Below are 24,779 nucleotides of genomic sequence, written 5' to 3' on the forward strand. Positions count from 1 at the left end.
AGCGAGTCTGTGCATAAGATGTGGTATATTTGCGTAACAAATTGGCAGTGCACAAGGACGAGCACAGATTTGATCCCTGTGGCTATGGCACTGTGATGAATGCAGATTGAGTCCAGGCCCAGAGAGCCTGCATTCTTTCCACTGTGGTTGTGTGAGTGAAGGAGGGAGAGCACAGTGGGGCTCTGCTGGAGGGGACCAACATGCCTCTCTACTGATGTCATGTGGTGATGTCATACATGGTGAAGTAGCCAATAACCCGTATTGCCAGGTTATGGATCCTGAATAGACCTTGTGGGTCAGCAGCTACCTGGATTCCATCTGGGGATGGCAGGTCACAGTGCTATGTAGCTGATTATACCTGCAAATGCCATGATTGATAGGTTGTTGTTTCTCTGCGAAAGGTGTCAGTGGGCATCTTGGCAACCTCCTATGAGCTGTCAAGTTGAACACAAGCTTGTTTTATTGGGTCAAAAGTGATAACTGAAGGGGAAAAGTGCCTGTGTGAAAATGTAGTGATATAATTACATACAGCTTGTTCCAAGTCAGCAACACTCATTGACACAACTACTACATGTGCTCATCTTTGATTGCAATGGTTAATTATGGAGCATTTATGGAATAATTACATTGTATCATTTCCCCAGCACTCTAGCTTGGGTAATAGTTGTTTACTTCAAGAAATCTGAATTAAAAAGGGGAATGGGTGGGTGGATAGCCCCTCCCTCCCCTATTCAATTTTCTTCCTACACAATTGTTTGTCCCCTATTCTCTGTCTGCAGTTGAAATAACTAGTCTTTTATATTGCTCTGTTTCCAGTGGCACTGATGATGGCGGCCCACTCGCTCTGTTTGAATCTCCCTCCGGTACCATATTCACCTCATAACACAGCTGTAGGTCACTCTTGATGTCAGAGGGCCTGTATCTTTCTCCTATGTATCCAAACCTTGGTCAAAGTTGACAATCAGGTGAATGACTGTCGTTGAAGCAGACCGTGTTGACCTCCGTGAATACCAAACAGGTCATTGACGGCCTTAAACCCGGACATTAGTGAATGTAACAAGCCAGAGAAGAAGATACTGTGTGTCTAATAATCACAAGCCATGAGATGTGTGTTTGTGTCGTTTGGCCAGTGACTCACGCTTGACATCAATTTCCTTTTCAATGTCCACCACCGTTGAATGGTAATGGGGGAGAGGCTTGTGGGATAGAGGGTTTTCCTGCCTTCTGTAGATCTGTGTGCAACATGTCTCTTATGGTCTATGATAGCCTATAGGGAAGAAGTCAGAGACCTGGCAGTGTGGTGCCAGGACAACAACCTCTCCCTCATTGTCATCGAGTCGAAGGAGCTGATCATGGACTACAGGAAACGGATGGCTGAGCACGCCCCCATCGAGGTGGGGCTGTAGTGGAGCGGGTTGAGAGCTTAAAAAAAGCTCTAAATTAAATTTGTCAATCAACTAATGCCCTTATTGATACATGTGCAAGGGTATGCTCCACAAGTTGCAGTATTAGAAAATGAAGTATCTATAAGGCAGCAGGTAGCCTGGCGTGTAGGAGTGTTGGGCCAGTTACCGGAAGGTTGCTGGATCGAATCCAGGAGGAGCCAAGGTAAAAATCTGTCGTTCTGCCCTTGACCAGCAGTTAACCTCCCAGGGATGTCTATTAAGGCAGCCACTCTGACTCACAGGAGTTGGGTTAAATATGGAAGACACATTTTGGTTGAAAGCAATCAGTTGTGCAATGGCCTAGGTATCCCCTTTTCCCATTGCTATGGTATGACTTCCAGGAATGACCAGCAGAGGGAGCCATGGAAGCTACATCATGGCAAATCTAATATGCATGTTCATAAATCATACATTACACCTATGCGCATGTCATAAACATGACAGAGCATATTCTACATGTTCAGCTGATTTAACGCTCTCTTAACTATGATCTTTTTATGTGGGTAATGGTTGTCACCTGCAGCTCCAGAAATGGAGTAATCAATCAGAAGTCCATTAAATCAATGAAACCTCTGAAGCCTGCAGTTATGCAGAATAGCAGAGATTGTGCAACCACAATGTTGGTCCCATGTTTCATGAGCTGAAATAAAATATCCCAGAAATGTTCCATACACATTTGTTTACATCCGGGTTAGTGAGCATTTCTCCTAACCCCCAAGTTAATCCATCCAGCTGACAGTTGTGGCATATCAAGAAGCTGATTAAACAGCATGATCATTACACAGGTGTACCTTGTGCTGGGGACAAAAGGCCACACTAAAATGTGCTGTTTTGTCACACAACACAATGCCAAAGATGTCTCAAGTTTTGAGAGAGAGTGCAATTGGCACACTGACTGCAGGAATGTTCACCGGAGCTGTTGCCAGAGAATTGAATGTTAATTTATCCACCATAAACCGTCTCCAACATTGTTTTAGAGAATTTGTCAGGAAGTCCAACCGGCCTCACAACCACAGACCACGTGTATGGAGTCGATTGATTAGGATCCCCATTAGTCGACGTCAGTGGCAACAGCTAGTCTTACTGGGGTCCAAGACATTACAGACAAAATACTTTTAAAAACATTTGTGTGTGTGTCTATCCGTTACCCATACATGTCAGTACATGCACACAAGTAGGTCACATGTAGGCAAGCGGTTTGCTGATGTCAACGTTTTGAACAGAGTGCCCCATGGTGGCGGTGGGGTTATGGTATGGGCAGGCATAAGCTACGGACCAAGAACACAATTGCACTTTATCGATTGCAATTTGAATGCTCAGAGACAGAATGACGAGATGCTGAGTCCCATTGTCGTGCCATTCATCATGATAATGCACTGCCCCATGTTGCAAGGATCTGTACACAATTCCTGAAAAGTGAAAATGTCAGTTCTCCGTGGCCTGCAGACCTGTCACCCATTGAGCATTCTTGGAATGCTCTGGATCGACGTGTACGACACGGCGTGTTCCGATTCCCGTCAATATCCAGAAACTTTGCACAGCCATTGAAGAGGAATGGGACAACACTCCACAGACCATAATCAACAGCCTGATCCACTCTATGAGAAGGAAATGTCAAGCTGCATGAGGCAAATGTGGTCACACCAGATACTGACTTTCTGATTCAAAACGCTATTTTAATTTTTTTAGGTATCTGTGATCAACAGTGTATTCAGACCCCTTGACTTTTTCCACATTTTGTTTACATTACAACCTTATTATCAAATGGATTAAATGAAAACAATCCTCATTAATCTACACATAATACCTCACAATGACAAAGCGAAAACAGGTTATTAAACATTTTTGAAGTGTATTACGAATAAAAAACATACCTTATTTAGTATTCAGACCCTTTGATATGAATTGAACTCAGGTGTATCGTGTTTCCATTGATCATCCTTGAGATGTTTCTACAGCTTGATTGGAGTCCACCTGTGGTAAATTCAATTGATTGGAAATTATTTGGAAAGGCACATGTCTGTCTATATAAGGTCCCACAGTTGACAGTGCATGTCAGGGCAAAAACCAAGCCATGAGGTCGAAGTAATTGTCCGTAGAACTCCGAGACAGGATTGTGTCGAGGCACAGATCTGGGGAAGGGTACCCAAAAAAATCTGGAGCATTAAAAGTCCCCAAGAACACAGTGGCCTCCATCATTCTCAAATGGAAGAAGTTTGGAATCACCAATATTCTCCTAGAGCTGGCTGCCTGGTGAAACTGAGCAATCAGGGGAGAAGGGCCTTGGTCAGGGAGGTGACCAAGAACCCGATTCACTCTGACAGAGCTCCAGAGTTCCTCTGTGGAGATGGGAGAACCTTCCGGAAGGACAACCATATCTGCAGCACTCTACCAATCAGGCCTTTATGGTAGATTGGCCAGACAGAAACCACTCTTCAGTAAAAGGCACATGACAACCTGGTTGGAGTTTGCCAAAAGGCACCTAAAGCACTCTCAGACCATGATAAACAAGATTCTCTAGTCTGATGAAACCAATATTGAACTCTTTGGCCTGAATGCCAAGCATCATGTCTGGAGGAAACCAGGCACCATTCCTACAGTGAAACATGGTGGTGGCAGCATCATGCTGTGGGGATGTCTTTCAGAGGCAGGGACTGGGAGACTAGTCAAGGGGAAGCTGAACGGTGCAAAGTACAGAGAGATCCTAAATAAAAACCCGCTTCAGAGTGCTCAGGACCTCAGACTGTAGCGAAGGTTCACCTTCCAACAGGACAACGACCCTAAGTAAACAGTCAAGACGATGCAGCAGTGGCTTCGGGACAAGTCTTTGAATGTCCTTGAGTGGCCCAGACAGAGCCCGGACTTGAACCCGATCAAACATCTCTGGAGAGACTTGAAAATAGCTGTGGAGCTACGCTCCCCATCCAACCTGACAGAGCTTGAGAGGATCTGCATAGAAGAAGGGAGAAACTCCCTAAATACAGGTGTGCAAAGCTTGTAGCGTCATACCCAAGAAGACTTGTGACAGTAATCGCTGCCAAAGGTGCTTCAACAAAGTACAGAGTAAGGGATCTGAATACGTTTGCAAATGTGATATCGTTATTTCTTTTTCATACTTTTGCAAAAAAATGTTTAAAAAAACGTTTTGAATTGTTATGGGGTATTGTGTGTAGATTTAAAAAAATGTTTTAATCAATTTTAGAATAAGGCTGTAACATAACAAAATGTGGAAAAAGTCAAGTGGTCTGAATTACTTTCAGAAAGCACTGTATCTGTATTCCCAGTCATGTGAAAATGTGTATTTATTTAAATTGACTGATTTTCTTATATGAACTGTAACTCTGTAAAATGTTGCGTTTATATTTATGTTCAGTATATATAATTTTAGCAATTATGTCTGTAACGTATGGACATTGCTTAATCATATATTTCCATAAATGTTCCAATGGTTAGATGCATACAGATCTGAGATCAATACAATACTTAGTACAGTAATATTGGGGTGTGTTTTAAATGGAGAGGATTTCTGGATAAATAAATCTGTTCTGTCACTTAGTACTTCCGCTGGTAAGACACTGAAAAACAGCTTCTATCTCAAGGCCATCAGACTGTTAAATCAAAATCAAATAATTTTAACTGTCACATACACATGGTTAGCAGATGTTAATGTGAGTGTAGCGGAATGCTTGTGCTTCTAGTTCCGACAATGCAGTAATAACCAACGAGAAATCTAACCTAACAATTCCACAACTACTACCTTATACACACAAGTGTAAAGAGATAAAGAATATGTACATAAAGAAATATGAATGAGTGCTGGTACAGAGCGGCATAGGCATGATGCAGTAGATGATATAGAGTGCAGTATATACATATGAGATGAGTAATGTAGGGTATGTAAACATATTAAGTGGCATTGTTTAAAGTGGCTAGTGATACATGTATTACATAAAGATGGCAAGATGCAGTAGTTGGTATAGAGTACAGTATATACATATGAGATGAGTTATGTAGAATATGTAAACATTATATTAAGTGGCATTGTTTAAAGTGGCTAGTGATACATTTTTTACATCAATTTCCATTATTGAAGTGAGCTGGAGTTGAGTCAGTATGTTGGGAGCAGCCACTCAATGTTAGTGGTGGCTGTTTAACAGTCTGATGGCCTTGAGATAGAAGCTGTTTTTCAGTCTCTCGGCCCCTGCTTTGATGCATCTGTACTGACCTCACCTTCTGGAATTTAGCGGGGTGAACAGGCAGTGGCTCGGGTGGTTGTTGTCCTTGATGATCTTTATGGCCGTCCTGTGACATCGGGTGGTATAGGTGTCCTGGAGGGCAGGTAGTTTTTCCCCCGGTGATGTGTTGTGCAGACCTCACTACCCTCTGGAGAGCCTTACGGTCGTGGGCGGAGCAGTTGCTGTACCAGGCGGTGATACAGCCCGACAGGATGCTCTCGATTGTGCATCACTAGCACAGAGAGGCTGCTGCCTACATACAGACTTGAAATCATTGGCCACCTTAAATGGAACACTAGTCACTTTAATTATTCCACTTTAATAATGTTTACATATCTTGCATTTCTCATCTCATATATACTGTATTCTATATTATCTATTGCATCTTAGCCTATGCGCTCTGACATTGCTCATATATATAATGATATATACTTTTTCCATTACTTTACTTAGATGTGTGTGTATTAGGTATTTGTTGTGTTACTTGTTAGATATTGCTGCACTGTAGGAACAAGAAGCACAAGCATTTCGCTACACTCGCAATAACATCAGCTAACCATGTGTATGTAATACATTTGATTTGATAAGGATAAGTGTCATAGTGTGTATTGCATTTGTGATGGACAGAGTTCTTCTGTTGAACTGCAGGCTGTGATGATACAGGCAGGGAAGAAATGTCCTATAATAAGTGGTCACAATTTATTTATATTTTTAAGAACTCAGTCTGGGTCTGAACTTGCTGTTGCCAGTTAGAATAATAGAATATACAAGGTGCAATTTCGAGATTTGGTTGTGCATCAGCAGTTGTTCTCTTATGTCCAGTCACTGACAGTCACTCAATTAGCCCATGTCAGCTAAAAATATGTCAATTGGTAAATTAGTCTAGTCAGCTATCTAAATGTATCTAATCATCTGACCATGAAGTGCAAGTGCCTAGGGGTCCTGACCTCTAAGGTGCCCCCATTGACTTTGGTCCCTTGACTTTGGTCCCTCTAACCCAGATGTCATACTAACATGCCATAAGTCATTGTAAAATGTGTAGAATTGCAGGAGATTAGCTTAAAACTGCAAAAAAATGATCTCCACTATGGCAAGAAATGTAGAATTGCACGTTATTGGCTGTAAAACTGCAAATGTTTCTCTCCTCCGCATGGCAAAAAGTGTAGAATTGAATAAAACTTGCTTTAAAACTGCAGAAGAGTACCACTAAAATATTTTGAGTTTATTTTATTTTTACAGGGACAGTGCACATTAATCAACGTTTCAGTAAAAGTGCCGGTTTTAACCAGCCGCCTAATTTTCAACCGCAGTCCCTGGGCAGGTTATTAAAAACAATTACAATATAGACAATCATTGAGCAGTGAGCACACGCAGAGCAACATAGGACAAGCAAGACATAGCATACAGACAGAGCAACATAGGACAAGCAAGACGTAGCATACAGACAGAGAAACATAGAACAAAAAGCAGCAAGACAAAATTCATAAAAGCAACAAAGTGTTTCCACACCTCACAAGCTACAGACAACAGACAACATGGAAAGCGGCAACACACAGCTAGGGACCATGTTCACACATCTGATTGACCTTTAGCTATGTCTTCATGCATTTTGTGAAAGTGTGATATGTGGTACAGTTATGTGTGTCTGATGGCAGTGTATTCCAGACATGGGAAGCTCTCACAGAGAAAGTGGATTTACTAAAGGTACTTATCCTTAAGGGAACTATACAGTCACCTCTCATGGCAGACCTTGTGGATCTGCTGCCATATGTTTGGGTTTTCTGTTTAACAAAAACACTGAGTGGAGGGGGAGCCAGGCCATTTAGGATATTGAATACAAGACATGCGTCGGTGTATTGCTCATGCTTTCTGAGGATGTAACAGTGATGATAGCTATTGGGCTTCCTATCAAGCACTTTGAGAGCCTGTTTGTAGACAGACTGAATAGGTTTTAATGTTGTACAGCAAGCTTGGGCCCAACTAGTCAAGCAGTATGTTAAGTGGAGGAGTATCATAGATTTGAAGTACAGTTTTGCTACCTCTGTAGTCAAACAATTTTGTATAAATCGGAAATTAGCTAGGTTGAATTTGGATATCTGAATTACCTTTTTCACCTGCTTTTTAAAAGAGAGGTTGGAATCAAGTATGATGCCAAGGTACTTAATCAGATACCACCTGGAGCTTCTCCCCTGACACATAGACATCTGGCTCAGTAGCATCTGTTGCCCTCTGTGAAGAACATGCAAAAAGTTTTTTTTCACATTGAGATGCAAACACGAGTCACTGAGCCACTTTGTAACCTGGACAATTACAGTAGTGAGTTCTTGTGCAGCTTGTTGTTTGCATGCACATATATCACTGTATCATCTGCATACATTTGAACTTCAGACCCAGTACAGACAGAAGGCAGATCATTAATGTACAGGCTGAACAGGAGGGGCCCCAGTATTGACCCTTGGGGCACGCCCACATCATAGCTAAGAGTGGGCGACAGCTCATTGCTCACTCTGACACACTGAGTTCTGCCTTCAAGGTATGATTTCATCCATCTCAAGGCATCAGAGGAAAAGTTGAACTTGGACAATTTTGTGATGAGAATCTCATGGTTAACAGTATCAAAAGCCTTCCTTATGTCCAGAAACACAGCCCCAACAGCACCCCCTTTGTCCATCTTGGACTTCACATTTTCCAGAAGAAAGCAGTTGGCCGTTTCTGTGGAGTGTTTTGCTCTGACTAAACTGCATGGAGTGTAATGTGAAGGAGCTGTTTTTGAGGTGGGCAATCAGTTGTTCTGCTACACACTTTTCAACAACCTTTGACACCACAGGTAGTATACTAATGGGCCTGTAGTTACTCACGTCAGCAGGGTCACCCGATTTAAAGATGGCCGTTATTATTGCCGACGTCCATACCCTTGGAAACACCCCGAGACCCATAGATGTGTTGGTGACCTTAGTAATGGGGCCAATGAGTGACTCCAAGTTGTAGTTAAGAAAGGTAGAGTCCAGCCCAAACACATCTTTGGCTTTAGAGTTCTTTAGTGAGCGAATCACCTTGTTCACCTTTGACTCAGAAACCTCCTTTATGATGAAGACATGTTGAGTGTATTTACTAGCACTGAGTCAAAAATCCAGTGAAGGGGTTCTGTGTCAGTACCCTGACAGAGTCAATAAAGTAGGAATGAAGGCTATTGCTATTTCGACTGCATCCTGTGTTAGATTGTTATTCACCATGATTTCTAGTCTTTTTGCAGTGTTACTATGGTCTTTCCCTGTTAACTTTTTTAGATTCTCCCAGATCAATTCAGAATTTCCCTTTGCTTCACCAATTATGTTAATACAAAAGTTTGCCTTGGCCTGTCTGATTTCTTTCATCACCTTATTTCTCAACATAGTAAACCTACGTCTGTCATGCTCTAATATGGATCTTAGGGCTATTTTTAGAGCATCTCGTTCTTTCATCAATTTCCAGATTTCTCCATTCAGCCAAGGAAGAGGGCTCTTTTGGCCAGGTTTGGATTTGATTTTCTTTAGGAAACCATTTAGTCTAGATTGTGGATAGAAAAACCTGACTATCAGTTTCCATGTCTGTATAGAACAAGAGATCATTCCAGTTAATTCCCTTAATTGTGTTTTCAAAATAGTTTAATTCACTCTTAGGTATTCTTAGTTGATCCGGCTTTCTAACAGTAGAGAGGTTAAACCTGCTCTTAGACAGCTTTCTGGCTATAAGTGTCAGATTATGATCAGATAACCCAGTAACCATATTGAATGATTTAGTCACTCTCTCTGGTTTATTAGTGAACACCAAATCAATCTGTGTTTTAGAGCAACAAGTCACCCTGGATGGCCCTTTAACTAGCAGTGTAAAGGTTAAAGGTATTAGTGATCCGTTTGAGGGTTTTCCTACCAGACTTGTCTTCATAATTAATGTTAAAATCTCCCGTTAAGATGACCTCTTTACCAAAGTCACATTCACTAAGCATGTTATTAAACTGATCAAAAAACACACTTTTGGTGGAAGGTGGCCTATACATTCCAATAAGGGTAAAAGACATTTGGGGAGACAGTGTAACGTTCAGGGCAATACATTCTAGTTCATTATCACTTGACCACTCAATTTGTTTACATCGGATATGTTCTTTAATGTAAATCATCACCCTCCTCTTCCTTCAATCCAGTCTCCTGAAAACATTGTAGCCAATCACAATCAAAGCAGCATATGGAGAGGTTTTATGGAGCCGTATCTCTGAGAGGCAGAGGAAGTCAAGGTTGGAGACTGTGAGTAGATGTTGAATTTGATCACTTTTTGGAATGACACTACGAATGTTGACATGACATGGTGAGTCAACGCAGGACATTTCAAGAACTTTGAAAGTTTCTTCAAGTGTAGTCGCAAAAATTATTTTGTGCTATGATGAAACTGGCTCTCTTGAGAACAGCCACAGGAAAGGAAGACCCAGAGTTACCTCTGCTGCAGAGGACAAGTTCATTAGAGTTACCAGCCTCAGAAATTGCAGCCCAAATAAATGCTTCACAGAGTTCAATTAACAGACACATCTCAACATCAACTATTCAGAGGAGACTGTGTGAATCAGACCTTCATGGTCGAATTGCTGCAAAGAAACCACTACTTAAGGACATCAATAAGTAGAAGAGACAAGCTTGGGCAAAGAAACATGAGCAATGGACATTAAACCAGTGTAAATCTGTCCTTTGGTGTGATGAGTCCAAATGTGCTTTTTTTTGGTTTCCAACCGCTGTGAGACGCAGAGTAGGTAAATGGATGATCTCTGCATGTGTGGTTCCCACCGTAAAGCATGGAGGAGGAGGGTGTGATGGTGTGGGGTGCTTTGCTGGTGACACTGTCAGGGATTTATTTTGAATTCAAGGCGCACTTAACCAGCATGACTACCACAGCATTCTGCAGCGATACGCCACCCATCTGGTTTGGGCTTAGTGGGACTATCATTTGTTTTTCAACAGAACAATGACCCAACACACCTCCAGGCTGTGTAAGGGCTATTTGACCAAGAAGGGGAGCGATGGAGTGCTGCATCAGATGACCTGGCCTCCACGATCACCCAAAGTCAACCCAATTTAGATGGTTTGGGATGAGTTGGACCGCATAGTGAAGGAAAAGCAGCCAACAAGTGATCAGCACATGTGGGAAGTCTTTAAAGACAGTTGGAAACGCATTCCAGGTGAAGCTAGTTGAGAGAATGCCAAAAGTGTGCAAAGCTGTCATCAAGGCAAAGGGTGGCTACTTTGAAGCATCTAAAATATGTTGATTTGTTTAACTTTTTTTGGTTACTACATGATTCCATAGGTGGTATTTCATGGTTTTGACGTCTTCACTATTATTCTACAATGTAGAAAATAGTCCAAATAAAGAAAAGTCCTTGAATGAGAAGGTGAGTCCAAACTTTTGACTGGTACTGTAGGTCCTGGATTTCAGGAGGCTTGGCCCCAGTGATGTACTGGGCTGTTCAGCCCTCCTTTTCTTATAATCCTTGATCAGCTAAATTGTCTTGCTCACATTGAGGGAGAGGTTGTTGTCCTGGCATCACACTGCCAGGTCTCTGACCTCCTTCCAATAGGTTGTCTCATCCTTGTCAGGGATCAGGCCTACCACTGTTGTGTTGTCAGCAAACGTAATGATGGTGTTGGGGTCATGCTTGTGTTAACAGGGTGTACAGGAGGGGACACTGCATACACCCCTGAAGTGCCCCATTGTTGAGGATCAGAGTGGCAGATGTGTTGTTGCCTCCCCTTACCACCTGGAGGCGGCCCGTCAAGGATCCAGTTGCAGAGGGAGGTGTTTAGTCCGAGGCCCTTCCAAATCCGACCAGCGTCAGAGCCGATGCAGTAGGATTCAATCTTTGTCCTGGCGCTTTGCCTGTTTGATGGTTCGTATGAGAGCATAGTGGGATTTCTTATAAGCATCCGAATTAGAGTCCAGCTCCTTGAAAGCTGCAGCTCTAGCCTTTCGCTCGGTACGGATGTTGCCTGTAATGTTGCCTTTAATGTTTAAGGACTCTTGAAAGATTAGTCCAAATTAGGACAAAAAAGAGATCCTAATAAAATCACATCTGTGTGTTTCTACAACAACACGTTCTTGTCCTCCTACAGCCGGTCCACAACATGGGCTCCAGTGGTTACGGTAGCCATGGCAGCAACGGTTCCCACTGGAATGGGAAAACTATTGAGAACAGGAATGTGGTTGATGAACCAGGAAAATCCACACCGGTGAGTTAGTACCACTCTCTGCATTTCTTCTGGTTGTCTTCAGTATTCTAAATCATTGTCTTGTTATTTTCTCGGCTAGATCACTCTGTCTCTCTTCCCCACTCAAACCATCTCTCTCTGTCTTACAGAGGACATTCCAGGAGATCTGTAAAAGGGTCCACATGTTGAAGAGTCAGGACCAGCCGATCTACTTTCCCTCTCCCTCCAAACCTGAATCCAGGAAAACCACAGACAGTAAGTGGTGTTTGTGTGTGTTGAGAAATATTGACATTTTTGGAGTTTGTAAATGTGTGTGTTCTAAATCATTGTCTGTTATTTTCTCTTTCCCACTCAAACCATCTCTCTCTCTGTGTGTGTGTGTGTGTGTGTGTGTGTGTGTGTGTGTGTGTGTGTGTGTGTGTGTGTGTGTGTGTGTGTGAGAGTGTGTGTGTGTGTGTGTGTGTGTGTGTGTGTGTGTGTGTCTGTGTCTGTGTCTGTGTGTGTGTGTGTGTGTGTGTGTGTGTCTGTGAGAGTGTGTGTGTGTGTGTGTGTGTGTGTGTGTGTGTGTGTGTGTGTGTGTGTGTGTGTGTGTGTGTGTGTGTGTGTGTGTGTGTGTGTGTGTGTGTGTGTGTGTGTGTGTCTGTGAGAGTGTGTGTTTGCTAACAGATGCATCTCCAGCAGGAGCACAGCAGCATAAGAGTCCTGTGACGTTTCTGAAGGACTCAGCGGTGCCACCTCTGCTTGTCAAGGACATTACTGCTACTGCTGCTGACAGTGTGGAGGAGCTCTACTGTTAGGACCAGACTGTCTACTCCTAACAGCAGATCAGCTGTCTGGACAGTGTCATCAGGTATCTGGAGAGCTGTATCACCCCCGTCATGGTGAAGAGGAAGTACCAGTTCTCCTCCTACACCGCATTCTCCATGCATGCTTCACGGTGGGGACTACACATGCATAGGTCATCTGTTCACCTACTCTGCGTCTCACAAAGACACGGCAGTCTCAAATTTGGACTCATCAGAAGTGACTATAGATAATAACAGAGACTAGCAGCAGTGTAAAAAGAGAGGGGGGGGGGGCAGGAAATTCAAATAGTCTAGGTAGCCATTTGATTAAATGTTCAGGAGTCTTATGTCTTGGGGGTAGAAGCTGTTTAGGAGCCTCTTGGACCTAGACCTAGCTCTGGTACTGTTTGCCATGTGGTAGCAGAGAGAACAGTCTATGACTAGGGTGGCTGGAATCTAGCCATTTTTAGGGCCTTCCTCTGACACCGCCTGGTATAAAGGTCCTGGATGGCAGGAAGCTTGGCCCCAGTGATTTAAAAAAATATATATATATTTTACCAGGTAGGCCAGTTGAGAACAAGTTCTTATTTACAACTGCGACCTGGTCAAAATAAAGCAAAGCAGTGCGACAAAAACAACAACACAGAGTTACGCATAAACAAACGTACAGTCAATAACACAATAGAAAAATATATGTACAGTGTGTGCAAACGTAGAGAGTAGGGAGGTAAGGCAATAAATAGGCCATAAAGGAAAAATAATTACAATTTAGCAAATTAACACTGGAGTGATAGATGTGCAGATGATGATGTGCATGTAGAGATACTGGGGTGCAAAAGAGCAAGAGGATAAGTAATAATATGGGGATGAAGTAGTTGGGTGTACTATTTGCATATTGGTTGTGTACAGGTCCAGTGATCGGTAAGCTGCTCTGACAGCTGATGCTTAAAGTTAGAGAGGGAGATATAAGACTCCAGCTTCAGTGATTTTTGCAATTCTTCCAGTCATTGGCAGCAGAGAACTGGAAGTAAAGGCAACCAAAGTAAGTGTTGGCATTTGGGGATGACCAGTGAAATATACCTACTGGAGTGTGTGCTACAGGTGGGTGTTGCTATGGTGACCAGTGAGCTGAGGTTAGGCGATGCTTTAGCATATAGATGACCTGGATCCAGTGGGTTTGGCGACAAATATGTAGTGAGGGCCAGCCAATGAGAGCCTACAGTTCGCAGTGGTGGGATGGCACTGTGATAGACTCCATCCAGTTTGCTGAGTAGAGTGTTGGTTGTGCCCAACTATATATTCTCTCAGATGGGACAAATGGGTGAAATATGACAGCTGGGACAGATTGGTCAAATGGCTGCAGCACCTACACTTTTCTTCGTTTCTGCCCAACCAGCCTACACCTCCCAGCATCCCCATCCCCTGGAATTCCCACTCAGAATACCTTCAACCCCCAGCAGGTCTTCCAAGCCCCTCAGATGGCTCACACTACCCAGCAGCCCTTCCAAACCACCTACTCTATCCAGCTGCCTTTCCCAGCACAGACGGCCTACACTACCCAGCAGGCCTTCCCACCCCAGCCCTCCTTCCCAGTGCAGGCTCAGTTTGTCCCCCAGGCTTCCTACCCCACCCAAGCCTTCCCCTTCGGCCTGCCTTCCGAGCCCCCCAAAGCACTGGCCATGGAGACCGGAGAGTGTCCCTCCCCTCCACCCCTTCCTCCACTGGACGGGTGCTGTCTGTCCCCCCCCACCCCACCCCCCCACCCCACCCACTGTTTGTCTCGCTGCAGCTCGCCCCTGCAGCTCAACCTGCTGCAGCTAGAGGACAACATGGCACCCCCTAGTGGAGCAGTACAGCAGCACTGTACAACAGCAGTGTACTGCAGTGTCTTCACTGTGAGGACTCTTCCTGTGACCAGCTGGACATCCTGCTGCATGATGAGACCGACTCATCCTCTGTGTCTGACTCTGGGTGTAGATCTTGGTCCTGCTCTGGTGACAAGGGAACATCAAGCAGTGCCTCTGGTAGGAGGAATGGTCAGCACAAACACAGCAGTCATCCGTACCTCACCTTGCCCAACCAAACTGCAACACTGTGTCTCTCTCAAACTCTCAACCTCACATTACCTCACATTATCCCTCTGTCTCAAGGCTCATGCCATTAAATATTCCTCTTGTCTTTAGGGAGCAATGACAGCTGCAAGTACTTTGGCCGTGTGGACTCCCTGGAGAATGACCCCAAGGTCAAGGCTAAGGCCAGAGAGAGGGTGGAGGCTGAATCCGAGGCTGGAGCCAAGTCCATAGTCAAGGCCAGGGGAGGGGGATGGAGAACACTTAATCAAGTATGTCCATCAGGAACCCCTTTGGCTGCTCAGGGCCAACGCTGACGAGAACATCATGATGACCTATCAGATGCCCTAATAGTAAATGATTGACAGGACCACCCACCAATACAGAAGGGGGTCATTGTGGGGATAGTTTTCTTATGACTTGGTTTTTGATTGGTATTTTATTACTGTTCCTATTGAATCTTGCTTGAAAACAATGTCAATGGCTGAAAGGAAGTGAATGTTTACTTGCTCTTTGCTTATAAGTACCTCCGTTTTTGTTAGTAGCTTGTGACAACAATATTTCACCATGATGGTTCTATTCAGGCCATTCTAACAGAATGTTGCCCCAAACTATAGAGACAATGATTTCTACTGACCAACACTAGTACACCTTATCTTTAGAGTTTGCTGATAATAATAACAAGTAATGAAATAGGAATTATGATCATACTTAGTAATTGGCTATTAGCTAATTATGAAGGCCATGATTGTAACACTATGAAGAGTAGATGAGAAGCACTGTTGTTAATAATTTATAATAGAGCTCTCTCTCTCCTTGTCCTGCAGGGACATCCAGAAGGTGTTGAGGGAGGACCAGAAGAGGCTGACACTGATGCAGAAGAATCAGACACATTTCTCCTCCATCCAGCAGAGGGAGCTAGTGAAGGAACAGCCCTGGGTGAGGAGGGGGGCGTCTGCCCAAGGCCATCAACGTCAAGGTACGTCAAATGTCAGGCTTCACACACACACACACACACACCTCTCACACTCAAACACACATGCACATGTATACACACACAGAGACGAGTCTGTCTTCATGTGGGTCAATAGTGTACAAACCTAGACATATGGGCTAATTACAGATGGGCTGTGTACAGCTGCAGCGAAATTTCTGTTTGAAAAAGCTAGCCTTTCCTAATTGACTGTGAATATTGGTTCCTGACTTCCCTGAAATGTTGCATATTGTGGGGACTATACGATGCTGGTGCAGTACAGGTGTTTTTGTGTTGGTCAAAGGGCAGTCAAGGCTGGAGTGAACCAAGGTCTATATCTGTTCTTAGTTCTACATCTTTTTGAAAGGGGCATGCTTATTTAAGATGGTGAGGAAAGCACTTTTGAAGAACAACCAAGAATCCACTACTGACGGAATGAGGTCAATATCCTTCCAGGATACCCTGGCCAGGTCGATGAGAAAGGCCTGCTCGCTAATGTGTTTTAGGGAGCGTTTGACAGTGATGAGGGGTGGTCGTTTGACCGCGGACCCATAATAGACGCAGGCAATAAGGCAGTGATCGCTGAGATCCCGGTTGAAAACAGCAGAGATGTATTTAGAGGGCAAGTTGGTCATGATGATATCTGAGGGAGTCCATGTTTACGGATTTGGGGTTTGTTACGTTCCCCAGTTTATGTGTTGTAGTTTGTGTATTTGCATGTGTTTATTTTAGGAAATGGCTTCCTGAAATCCCTCAAGCAGCTGATTGGTCGACTCCATGGCTAATTGGAGAGCTGACCCCACCCCCTCGTCAAGACGCAGCTGTCTCCAATTACCCATTCATTCTGAAGCTATATAAATGCCAGTGTTCTGTTCAGGAGAGAGAGATTTTTCTGGGAGGTCATTGCAGAGATTTTGCTAGAGAGATTTTTGCTGGGAGGTCCTTGCAGGGAGGTCCTTGCAGGGAGGTCCTTGCAGGGAGGTCATTGCAGAGATTTTGCTAGAGATTTTGCTGGGCTGAGAGTTGGTATGTTTTGTGAGTTTGTTGCTCAGATAGAGCTTATTTGATGTCCTTTGTTTCTTAGTTTGTTTGTGAAATTGTTTAATATTCTGTTTCATTTGTTCCCAGGGGGGAAGGGGAAGGCACCTAGGGAGTGCTTAGGCAAGAGGCCCGCGGGCATACATATACCCGTAGCATATTCACTGTCTAGGCACACTAGGTAAGACCTGGGCGGACCACCCCCTTGTATTTTGGTTAGGGCACCAGGTGGTGCTAAATTAGGTAAGTAGTGGGTAGGCAGGTAAGATAGGAGAGGGGGGGCTTTGAGATTTACTTTCTTTGGTTCCGTCCAGCCCCTTTTCCCCATATTACCGTGTGAAGGAATAAAGTCCTGGTAAACGGTACCACATTCTGCCTGTTGTCATTCTTTCTTGCACCTACAGTCCATACCTTTTTCACTTCACGGAGAGTTTAGTTGTAGCAGGGTGTTGCGTTCCCTCTTCATAGAGGCGTGCGTAACAGGGTTGTACCTGGTAGGTTCCTTGGTAATTTGTGAGAGATTGAGGGCATCTAGCTTAGATTGTAGGACCGCCGGGGTGTTCTTTCTGCTGTAAAGTTATGAAGCTTGTTGCTCCTTGCATCTGTCCGTCATCGCAACAGTGAGCTGGTCCATTTTTAGCCCAGTGGGCCTGTCTAACCTGGGTGTTTTTCCTCAACATTTTCATTATCTGGCAAAAAATTGGGTCCTCAATAGAAAAAATGTGCCTGTGTGGGGGCCTCACAGGAAAAATTTGGCCGCATGTTAGAAAAGGCAAGGGGCAATTTCTGGTCCCAGTCTGCCCCTGGCAGTCATACTTGAACAACAGTGACAATCAGACAGTATAAATATATACTTACTACAAATGTTTTATTTTTCTTTCAAACAAAGCCAAATCAATTAATTCATCCAGTCTCACACTCTCTTGCATATGTAAGGTACTGCAGGTTGATCCTCATAAGTAATCAAAGTTACACCATTCTCTTTTTCAGTTTGTGACTGTCCTGTGTAACAGGCTGTGAATGTAAGTCTATTGTCTTCATGTTTTACCTATATGAGATTAAGTGGACTTGGCTGAGACAATGGACAGTCACCTACATAGTTCTGTTGGTTTGAAGGAATGGATGCCATTTTAAACTAGTCATTTATTGTTTTTTCCAAGAGTAAGGCAGCTCAGTGGAGCAACAATATTTATAAAACTGAGTTCCTAAACCTCTGCATTGTTAGTGTATTTCCTATGGATACATGCACAGTGCAAATACTGTAATTCTCTTTTTTTTCATGTATAAATTTGAAATGTTGTAAACCTTTACGTGTAAGTATGAGGGAGACTGTATTTTCCTCCGTGCTATTAATGGGAGGTGTGACGCCAGCGTTGAATAAACAGGATATTGGGAACCAAACCAGCTCTATATACAGTGAACAGGGATCCATGTCAATGCTGCTGGACATAAACCATATAGCAACTTGGGTTATGAATGCATAGGAAACTGCCTGGAACAATTGCAGGATCAAATCACATTTTATTTGTCACGTGCTGAATACAACAGGTACTTTACCATGATATGCTTACTCACGAGCTCTTTCCCAACCATATAGAGTTGAAAAGTAATAAAAGAAATGGTGACACAATAACAAGGTTATATACAAGGAGTACCGGTACAGAGTCCATGTGCAAGGGTACAGGGTAGTTGAGGTAATATGTAGATGAAGTTAGGGGTAAAAGTGACTAGGCAATCGGCATCAGCGTGTGTGTGTGTATCTATTGTATGTGTGTGTTGTAGTCTCAGTGTAGCATGTGTGAGAGTGTGGGTAGAGTCCAGTGAGTGTGCACAGAACCAGGGCAAGGAATGTGTGTGCAAAAAACGAATTCAGATGTTACTGTATATTTGTCTCATGGTATATATCAGTGTATATTTGTCTCATGGTATATGTCACTGTATATTTGTCTCATGGTATATATCAGTGTATATTTGTCTAATGGTATATATCAGTGTATATTTGTCTCATGGTATATATCAGTGTATATTTGTCTCATGGTATATATCAGTGTATATTTGTCTCATGGTATATATCAGTGTATATTTGTCTCATGGTATATATCAGTGTATATTTGTCTCATGGTATATATCAGTGTATATTTGTCTCATGGTATATGTCAGTGTATATTTGTCTCATTGCCATTTTAAGAACCTGATATTTTAGCACAGTTCATTGCGTTTTTTGTAGGTGCATTAAAATGTTAATGTTTCCTTTCCCCCCCAATGTTGATCTGGACAAGTAAGGGTTTGTTTTGTTGGGATGGTGGTCCATCGGGTTTTCACCCTACATTTTACTTGAATGTCAGCTGGAACCTGATGAAGACGATGAAAACCCAGATGGTAAGATTGTGAATATTGTTCAAAAGCAACAGGCAATTTCTAATATAGGCCTATTGGGATATTGGCTTCCCTGACTCAAATCAGTATCGTCTCTGGGAGGGTTATCTTTGTATGAGTGTTGTGCGTGAAAGCATCAAACACAGCGGGGTCAAGAAACTGTCAGAGCGGTGAAGGGCTAGGCGGAAGCGTTCTGTTGTCATGTCAGTGTCCCGCCCTGGCCATAGAGAGGCTTTTATTCTCTATTTTGGTTAGGCTAGGGTGTGACTAGGGTGGGCATTCTAGTTTCTTTATTTCTATCTTTTCTTTTTATTTGTTTTTGGCCGAGTGTGGTTCCCAATCAGAGGCAGCTGTCTTTCTTTGTCTCTGATTGGGAATCATACTTCGGCAGCCTTTTTCCCACCTGTGTTTTGTGGGTAGTATTTTTCTGTATAGTTTATTTGCCTTACAGAACTGTTCGTTTTTTCACTTTGTTATTTTTGTTCGAGTGTTTGAGTAATAAAGAATTATGAACACTTACCATGCTGCGTTTTGGTCCATGCCATCCATAACAATCCGTGATTATTCTTTAGAGTCAAAGACAGTTGAGAGGAGAGACTCATCCAAGGATGAAATGGGAGTCCCAGGGGATCCGTTTCAGAACCATATCCCCCCATCCACGTTTGAAAGCCTCATGCCTACTGGCACCGGTCACTAACCTTTAAGCCCGGAATTGAAATTCACCATCACGAATCCGCAGCTGATGCGTTAGGATGCTGTGCAATTGTTAATTTACCTTTATCATTCACGGGACGCTAAAACTAATTTTGTAATATCACCAACATGTCACCTTAGATTAATGGTGATTATGCGCCTTTATGATAAAGATGGGAAACAGACCCGGGGTCCCTGTAATGATGCAACAGACTGCTTTATGCACATTTTGAACTATGGGTTTACCAAGCAGCAACAGGCTTTGAAAAACTAATGAGGAAAATGGCTCATGTTACAGACGTCATCATGGCAAAAATCTATGAATTGGTATTTTAAAAACGATATAGTTGTTTTGTATTAGCCCAACTGATAAATATGTGTTTTCCTACTCTTGAACCTTTAGGTCTACATTTCTCTCACTCCGAAATGTCCTTTGACAGGTGCAAAGACGAATCAAAGCTATAGGCTACAGCTGTGTCTGTGTCAGTATCTCTCAACTCGCTGGCTTTGTCGCCATTCTATCAAATGGTAGCCTGCCGATCCAAAGCTTTGATCATTGCGTCCTCTGCTTCCATGCCCGTTGTTCCACCTCGCCAAATGTGTGGCCAGGTTTGACCAGCGACAAACCCCCTGTGGCTGCTCAACGCTAATCCGACGCGTTAGCCATTCATTCCTTCATCAAAAGATGACAACAGTCTGTGAATCTATTAATGTGTATTTGACAAGAAATTAACATCCGTAATGAAAGTATTTTTCAGGAAACTTGTATTACATTTTTTTATAAGAAATGCCAAAAGTGCCTGTAGTTGCAAAATCACCCAGCTATTTCAGTGTTTTTTTCCAGTGGACTTTAATCTTTATCATTGGCACTCATTAGGGCACAGTCGGTCTACTGTAATTGTGATTGAAACATGTCTGTCTAAGCAAATCAATGAGCAAAGGAGGTTGAACGTGTTCATACTCCACCGTGAGAGCCTATAGGACCTGTCATGTTCTTATCAGTAGTCTATATGCAGCGGAGCCGAGTGCGTTTTCATGGTCAAAAGGCCAAGTAGGCTAATTGCTTTGGATAGCTGTGCGTAATTATGCTTTATATTCAATTCAATTCACAAATGTGTCTTTCAATATTGACTTCTACATGATCTGTGGACTCTGTTTCCAGGTGCTTTAAAAATACTGAATGATTAAATGCCTCAAGAAATTGATTTTGATTATGGGAGCATGGCGCAGTCCTTTCATAGGCCTATCGTTTTGTTTCAATGCCTTTTTGGCAATTGGTTAATTACCTGGCCAGTAAGATGCCTGAAGTGTTAGTTTGTTTCAGGCTGCAGTTACTCTTAATTGCTTTGTTTGTCAATTGGGCGATTCAATTGTCTTGTGATATTAGGTACTCTGCCAATCATTTAAAATGTTATGCTAACAGACGTCATGTCATTCAGCTTGAAATGCCTTTTAATTGGTTTACTTTTTAATCATTCTGTAAAATGGTGTAAACAATCTAATTTTACATATGAAGACTCATTTTCATTAAATTATTTTATTAATCACATTGACATTTTAAGGACAAAACATTCTACACATTGTTACAGCGTCAAGTGGTTGGGGAAATATACGTGTTTCTTTTAAAGGTTACAGGGCGAGTAAAGGGCCTTTTATCTGTATGAATCTTAACTGGAAACATTTTTATAGCCTATTCAAGGCATCACAATAGCTTTTTCTTATGCAAATCCTCTTTACATAAAGATATTTACAAAAACAAACATGAGAAGTTCCCAATTGCGCAAAAGTAGGAAGTGAATTTCCAGCGACAAGCGCTTTCGAGGTATGTAACAGATGATGTCACAACCTGGGGCCAGGTAGACTCCAAACGTTTCTATTAAATCCCAAAGGCGGACAGTTGACCAGAACGGGCCACTACCAGGGCCTCCACATGGACTTGTAGTAGCTGATAGTGGGCATGTTCTGGGCCTGTTGGTTCCCCAGTGCGTCGGTCGCGCCCTGGTTGTGCTCGCTGTCTGTCTCGCACAGGTCCTCATTGGAGGTGGTGGAGGCGACGGGGGAGAGGGCCGAGGAAGAGCCGCTGGATATACTCCTGCATCCGGGTGAGGCTAGTGCCGCGCACACTGCCTCGCCGGCTGGCCAAATGCTGCCGTTGTTGCTGGAAGTGTCCGATATTATATCCATGTCCTGGGAGTGATCCTCGTTCAAGGGCATACACTCCAGCAGGTGGTTCAGTAGCTCGGCCGCCACCGTCGCGTCTATCCCGGGACAGTTGGACACAAACATATGGACCTCGTGTATGCACTGGATGTAGCCTGCTGCAAACCTCTCGCTGGCCTCCCGGTTCATGATGTCAGTCTCTGAGGAAGAAAGGAAATTAGGCCTACTTAGATTCAATTGCACTCCCACTGTGGGCGTTATGATAAGCAGCACCTGATCTATGCCTAAATGCAATTTAATGAGTGGATGGAATTGTCGATAGTGTATTCCATTGCTCACAGATTACCTTGGGGACGATCCTTGAGAATATGCTCCACTTTTTTCACCGTCATCTCCAGTACCTCTGCGTTCTCCACCTTTGACTGAAACCGAGGGGAGCAAAAGTGAAAAATATTAGATTACATTCGCTTCTATTGTATGACAGGTGCGCCAGGTGAGTCTACAGCAGGGGAGGTGCGACAAACTCACGTCGGTGTCAGCGAGCAAGGTCCGGAGCTCCTGCAAACTCTCATTGATACGAGCACGCCTCTTCTTCTCCACCAAAGGTTTTCTTGCCTGTAACAATGACACTTGGGCTGTTAGTGCTTTGTAACAATGTAATAACTGCATTACTAGGGTGGGCTACTCTATAGAATGGGCTCAGCGACGCTACAACCATAGATGACCGGTACCTTTCTATCCCCTTTATTAATCCCGTAGTAGTCATCCTCATCCATGCCAAATCCGTTCTTGATGTGCAGAGCCGAGGGGGCCATGTTGGTTTTGAGCCCGAGCAGTGCAGTCAGTCTGAGATCCCAGTTTCTATTCCACTGCTATTTTCCCGGTCCGTGAAAGAGAGCAGCTGGCAAACGGACCCGGTCAGAGAAAATCTAAACACGACAGGCGAGAAGCCCTATGATTATTGTACAATCGTTGATAAACGCACTGCTGGCGCTAAAGAGCTGGTGTAGCTATTTATAAGGACTAATTTGCATATGAATGTGTGGTTTGTCTGCACTAGCCAGCGGACAACAGTGTACACACCGTGAGAGCCAATCAGAGCCCTTTCCTTTGTCTTCGGCCAGCCCTTGCTGCGCGGTGAGGATCAGTGGTGGTCACAATAATTCATATATTGGGTTGCGTATTCGGCGTCAGTGTTTTTTGTTGTTGTTCAACCGAAGGCTATTCATTTAGGCTAAAGTTTAATAATGACAATTTGGGGGGAAAAATACAAAGGTAGCTTACAAGTACATTGCATGTTACTAACACGTCTTTTGTACCATGTGTTTGTGTCCTCCATAATTGTACAGTATAGGCTATATTCTGTGAAAAGGAATAGGATGGGACAGAGGCTGCTATCGCAAATTATATATCCATTTGTAACAGCCTTTGTTGGTGGAAGAAGGTGAGGACCAAGGTGTAGCGTGGTATATGTCCATATTCATTAGAATGAACACGGAAATAACGAAGAGAAACGACCGAAGACACTTCTGGCTGGTGCAGACACACAACAGAAAACAATCACCCACGAAACACAATAGAAAACAGGCTCCCTAAATATGGTTCTCAATCAGGGACAACGATTGACAGCTGCCTCTGATTGAGAACCATACCAGGCCAAACACAGAAATAGCAAATCATAGAAAAACTAACATAGACAACCCACCCAAATCACGCCCTGACCATACTAAAACAAAGACATAACAAAAGAACTAAGGTCAGAACGTGACACCATTCATTATTCATTGGGTTATCAAAGCTCCAATGTGTCCAATGTATTTCACCAGGGAGGCCAATAGAACTATTCATGGCAGAACATGGATAGATATTATGCAGATACCATGGGTAGGAAAAAACATTTTAGAGAGATATTTCTTTGGATGTGGAGTATTTGTAATATATTTGTTTATTTTAAATCCTGACTGCTGATTATCTCAAGACTGAGTCATTTTTTCTCTTCTAATATTTGTTTGCCCTACCCAGTCCCATTTTGTTGTATGTCCCTGTTCAGGGCTCTGAAGATTTCCCCAGCGCGGGCTCTCGGATGTAACGCGATGCCTCAGTTGGCAGCTGCTGGCAGAGGCCCCTGGGCCTAAACTGAATCAGCCTGGGAATTAAGGGTCCTTCCCCAAAGAAAGCGACAGGTGTTAGCCTGCGCCTCATTTGTTCTCTCCCTTTGGTGATTTCTGATTTGGATTCAACTGCACTCTCAGATGCCTCATTCCCCTTAAAACGCACAGAACAAATAGGTTCCCAAAACCTGCTGAATAGACCCGACTTAGTTTTAAATTATACTTTTTAAAAGTCATGCATGTTTGTATTTGCTCATCCCTTACAGTTATACCTCCAAAATAGCTTCAGGTTTTTGTTCAATAACAATTGGGTTATTATGGTTGTGTTTACACAGGCAGCCCAATTCTGATCTTTTGCACAATTATTGGCAAAAAAGCTGATTTGGTTGGTCAAAAGACCAATTAGTGTAAAACATATCAGAATGGGGCTGCCTGTGTAAACGCAGCCTATGTTATTTCTAGAAATGGACTCTTATCCATTATCCCCATTTCACTGTCTGTGTTTTTTTAACGCACAATTGTCTATTTCTTTATGTCTGATAGGTGTTTAACCATTTGGCGTCGTTGCATGTGTACATATGTACAGCGTATTGACATGCAAATTACATGCAATAGCGCATTTGTGTCTATCTAAACAAGCACGAAAATCTGTCCTGTCACCAGATAA

General features: G+C 43.2%; 1 protein-coding gene across 1 annotated transcript; it reads right to left on the reverse strand.

The window, feature by feature from the left end:
• Positions 1 to 21,368: 21,368 nt before the first annotated feature.
• Positions 21,369 to 23,062, reverse strand: LOC135545307 (transcription cofactor HES-6-like). Its single transcript, XM_064972928.1, has 4 exons — positions 22,733 to 23,062; positions 22,530 to 22,616; positions 22,348 to 22,423; positions 21,369 to 22,201 (listed from the first exon to the last, which is right to left on the reverse strand). The coding sequence occupies exons 1-4, from the start codon at positions 22,814 to 22,816 to the stop codon at positions 21,756 to 21,758; spliced, it is 693 nt and encodes a 230-aa protein (XP_064829000.1). The 5' UTR covers positions 22,817 to 23,062; the 3' UTR covers positions 21,369 to 21,755.
• Between the last annotated feature and the right edge of the window lie 1,717 nt (positions 23,063 to 24,779).

This window comes from Oncorhynchus masou, chromosome 9 (genome assembly GCF_036934945.1).
Source record: "Oncorhynchus masou masou isolate Uvic2021 chromosome 9, UVic_Omas_1.1, whole genome shotgun sequence".
In the NCBI taxonomy this organism is placed as follows: Eukaryota; Metazoa; Chordata; class Actinopteri; order Salmoniformes; family Salmonidae; genus Oncorhynchus; species Oncorhynchus masou.

Excerpts from the sequence above, each read along its gene's own strand:
- LOC135545307 (XM_064972928.1), bottom strand. The coding sequence starts at position 22,816 with ATGGCCCCCTCGGCTCTGCACATCAAGAACGGATTTGGCATGGATGAG. Across the intron at positions 22,424-22,529 it reads CCTTGCTCGCTGACACCGAC|TCAAAGGTGGAGAACGCAGA; the intron begins GTGAGTTTGTCG and ends CCTCGGTTTCAG. Across the intron at positions 22,202-22,347 it reads TCTCAAGGATCGTCCCCAAG|AGACTGACATCATGAACCGG; the intron begins GTAATCTGTGAG and ends TTTCTTCCTCAG.